The sequence below is a fragment of the Apteryx mantelli genome, chromosome 30 (genome assembly GCF_036417845.1).
Source record: "Apteryx mantelli isolate bAptMan1 chromosome 30, bAptMan1.hap1, whole genome shotgun sequence".
NCBI classification, from domain to species: Eukaryota; Metazoa; Chordata; class Aves; order Apterygiformes; family Apterygidae; genus Apteryx; species Apteryx mantelli.
In genome coordinates this window covers 1,270,943-1,275,269 of record NC_090007.1, presented here as the reverse complement: position 1 = coordinate 1,275,269, position 4,327 = coordinate 1,270,943, and the positions used below count along the sequence as shown (strand labels likewise).

At 72.7% G+C, this 4,327-nt stretch overlaps 1 protein-coding gene across 1 annotated transcript; it reads right to left on the bottom strand.

Moving 5' to 3' along the window:
• Positions 1-2,377: 2,377 nt before the first annotated feature.
• Positions 2,378-2,974, bottom strand: DIRAS1 (DIRAS family GTPase 1). Its single transcript, XM_013945266.1, has one exon. It carries the CDS (start codon positions 2,972-2,974, stop codon positions 2,378-2,380), a length of 597 nt encoding a protein of 198 aa, XP_013800720.1.
• Between the last annotated feature and the right edge of the window lie 1,353 nt (positions 2,975-4,327).

Here is a 4,327-nt window from a genome sequence, read left to right as displayed (position 1 = left end):
CCGCTTCGATTTGGAGATGGAGATGAAAGGGGCAAAGGGACGAGGGGGATGAGGGAGCCAGGGAAGATGCCGGGAGCTGGAGGCAGAGACGCGGGAAGAGGGGAGAGGCCGAAAGCTGGAAAGCTGCTGCGGAGCGGCTGTGAGGGAGGAGAAGACCCGGGTTTGGAAGTGGTGGTGCTGAGCACGCAGCGGCTCCCAAATACCCACGGGCTCCCCTCGTCCCCGGGCCCCGGGAGCCCCCGGGCTCTGCTCCGGGTCCCGCGGGAGCACGGAGCATCCCTGCTCCAGCGCCAGGCCCAGGCACAGGGCGCATCGTCGGAGCCGTGCCCTTGCCAACGCCCTTGCGGCCTCCGCCAGCCCCGCTTCCCTCTTCCCGCTTCCCGCTTCCCGCGCCCGCCCGGGCCCACGCGCCGGCTCCGGCGAGCAGCTGGTTTCCGTGGCAACGGGCGGGATGACGCACTTGCCCCGCTCCCACCCCCCTCCCCACGGGACCGCCAGCCCGCGCGGGCGGCGGGGGGGCGGCGGGGGGGCGGCGGGGGGGCGCCCACCCCCGGGGGCTGCCGGGCACCAGCACTGCCGCCGCCGCGGGGCGAGAGCGCGCCCGGCGGGACGCACCGGCACGCACGCACACGCGTGTGCACCCGCATCGCGCACACGTGTGCACGGGCGCTTCCTGCATTTGCACACACGTGCACGGGTGCCTGCGGCAGTGTGTGCGCTCCTGTGGGCACATGCACACGCACACGCACACGGATGCACACGCACATGGATGCACACACGTGCACATGGATGCACACACACGCACATGGATGCACACACACACGTGGATGCACACACGCATGTGGATGCACACACACATGGATGCACACACACGTGCACACGGATGCACACGCACGCAAGCACATGTGCCCTTACACAGGCCTGTGCACACGTGTGCTCACACACGCTAAGGACACGCGTTCCCTCCCCAGCTCCTCGCCATGGGGCTCGTGCCTTCCTCGGCCCATCGTCCCCACGCCGGGCGCCCTCCCCGCTGCCCCCCGCTCTCCTTTCGCCCCTGTTTTGGGCTCAGCTGGGGCAAAACCGCGGGGGCTGACGCCGTGGCTGGGTCCCCGCGGGGGCCGGGGGCTGGCAGGGTGCCACGCTCGGTCCCTCCGCTCGGTCCCGCGGTGCCCGGCCGGGGCTGCTCCCGCCGCGCTCGGCAGAGTCCCAGGCCGGGACTGGTGCACGGGGCCTGGGGACGGGGACGGGGACGGGGACGGGGACGGGGACAGGGACGGGCCGCGGCGCGGGGGCGCTTGGCCCTGCCGAGCCCTGTGGCCGCCCCGTGCCCGCAGCAGCGCGCCGGACGCAGCAGCAGTTTCTCATCTCTTTATTGAAGGAAGACTATTTCTAGAGTAAAGGCTACACCGTAACGTCACCTTGTCCCTTGGTCGGTTGTGTCGTGTTGTAAAAAGCCGGTGATGCGGGGAGCTGGGCGCAGCGCGGAGGGGCCGAGCCGGCCCGGGCTGGCGCGTGCAGCGCCGTGCACCGCACCGCACCGCAGCGCCCCGGCGGGAGCCCGTGCGCCGGCGCCCGGCACCTCGGCGGGGGCGAGCGCGGCCGGAGCGCGGCGGCGGCGGCGGCGGCGGCGGATCCCCCCGGGACGAGGGGCTGGTGTGGGCGCCCCGGGGCCGGCGGCTCCGGGGAGGGGGCGAGCGGGGCTGCGCCGGGCGGGAGGTGGGGGGGGGGGGGACCCGGCCGGGCCGCCCCGCAGCGGGGCGCGGCGCCCATCACCCTGGCGCCAGGGCTGGGGCCGGTCCCGGGGCGCCGGAGGGGGGCCGGGCGGCCCCACGCCAGGGTCGGAGCTCACCAGGATTGTGCTGGGGCAGGTCCCGCGGGGGGGGCCCGCTGCTTTGTGCTTCGGCTGGCGGCTCCCGGGCGCCGCCGCGGGGGCAATGCCGAGGGGTCGCCCCAGCGGCTGCCGCTGCCGGCACCGGGAACAGGAATGGGAACGGGAGCGGGAACGGGACCGGCCGGTGCTCGGTCCCCCCGACTCCCCAGAGAGGCCCCGGCGGCCACCGCGCTGCAGGGCGTGTGTGTGTGTGCGTGTGCGTGTGCGTGTGTGTCCCCCCCGCGCCGAGCTGGACCCCCCACGTTGTCCCTGCACCCCGCACCCGGCTCCCACGGCGTTCCCGCGGGAAGGGGGGCGAGAGGCTGCCGGTCCGCAGAGTGCCCCGTCTTCGCCGCCGGCCCGAGGCGCCGCGGCCGCCCAGCGCAGTCACAGTGATCGCGTGGAGGGCGAGGGGGACGGGCCCAGCTCCGATGCCGACGTCCAGACTTCGAGGGGGCAGAGGGGCGAACCGGGATGGGGGGGGGCGAGGGCCAGTCCGGGGCTCTACATGATGCTGCACTTCCCCTTGATTTTGTCTGTCCTCTTCTGCTTGCTGGAGCGCTTCCCATCGATGGTGAGGCTCACGTTCCTCCTCTTCTCCAGGTTCAGCAGCTCCTGGAAGAGCTCCTTCACGTTGTAGTTCATCTTGGCCGAGGTCTCCATGAAGGCGCACTTCCACTCCTTGGCCACGGCTTCACCCTCTCGGCTCTCCACCTCCCGCTGGGTCTCGTCGCACTTGTTGCCCACCAGCATGATGGGGATGCTCTCCACGGTGCCCTTGATCTGCACGATCTGCTGGTAGATGGGCTTCAGCTCCTCCAGGGACTGCTTGCTGGTGACGGAGAAGACCAGGATGAAGGCATGGCCCTTGGAGATGGACAGGCGCTGCATGGCCGGGAACTGGTGGCTGCCCGTGGTGTCGGTGATCTGCAGGGTGCAGACGCTCTTGTCGCAGCTGATGACCTGGCGGTAGGTGTCCTCGATGGTGGGGATGTAGGTGTCGCGGAAGGTCCCCTTCACGAAGCGCAGCACCAGCGAGCTCTTGCCCACGCCGCCCGCGCCGAACACCACCACCCGGTAGTCGTTGCTCTGCTCCGGCATCTTTCCCCCGAGACGCGGCCGCCGCTGCAAGGGAGAGGGCAGAGGGACCCGTCACGGCGCGCGGCCCCGGCCGGGGGGACGGCGCAGCCCCCTGCCCCTCCGCCGGCTGCCCTGCCCTTGAGACGCCCTTGCGGGCCGGGTGCTGGGGGCCGGGGGCCAGGGCCGGGGCCGGGTGGCCCTCGCTGCCCACCCGGGGGGATCAGCGCTTGCTATTTTTACCAGCCGCCCTGCTGCAGCCATATGGCCGGGCCGCGGCCACCGGCGCAGCAGCTGCGGCTGAGGCTGCCGGCAAAGCGCGCGGTGTCCGGGGGGCGATGCTGCTGCGCCGTGCCGTGCCGTGCCGTGCCGTGCCGCGCCGTGCCACGCCGCTCCTCCGGTCTGCTCCCACCGCAGGGGTGCAGCAGGGGAATGGAGAGAAACGCAGCCCCGGCCGCGGGGGGTGCACGGCCAGGGGCAGGTTCACCGCTCGCCCCCGTCGCTGAGCGACGCAGCCGGGGAGCATGAAACCGGGCGGCACGAGGAGCCCCCGAAACCGGAGCCCCCGGGCGAGCCAGCGCGTCGGGGCTGAGCATCGGCTCAGCCAGGCCCTGCCTCAGTTTCCCGTCAGCAGCGCGGGAGCAGCAGCGTTCGCCTGGGAGCATCGCGGCTCCCCAACGCGAGCACGGCCTTTGGAGGACGGAGTGACCGGTGCAACGTGAACCTGCTGCAGGGCTGGATTTCCAGGGGTGCCGTTCCCGAGCCGACGAGGACGGGAGGGAAGGGAAAGGGAACGGGGTCGGCTCTGACCCGAGCCAGCTCTGCTCCCGGTGCCTCACCGTGCTGGCGCTGGGGTGCCGAAGGGCCCGGAGGGGCAGGGATGGCGAAGCGCCTCGGGCAGCCCCGCGCTGGCCGACTGCCCCAGGGGCCACGGCTCCCTCGTCCCGGTGCACGGCCGTGGGAACCGGCCCCCTTTGCACGGCCACCGGCTTCCCCTGCCGCAGCCCCGGTGGGTCTGGGTCCTGCAGGGAGCCCTGATCCCCCCAGCACCTCCCCAAATCCCACCAGCATGGGGCAGCCCAGGGACAAATGCCCCGGTCAGCTCCCGAAAACTTCCTGAGGCATCGCCAGCACGAGGGAGGACAGGAACAGAGCAGAGACCGTGGCTGAGCCAGAGCACAGGAACGTCAAACCGCGGCCGGGGCTGGCCCTGCCCCTCCTGCCTGGCCCCACGGCCTCCGGCTGCACCGCGGGCGCCCGTGGGTCTTGCTGCCGTGGCACGGGGCGTCGGGGTCCCCAAGGCTCGCAGGGGTGCCCAGGGGCCCCGCAGCCGGTGCCCACCCCCTGGACCCCCTGTCTCCCCACTGCCTGCAAAGG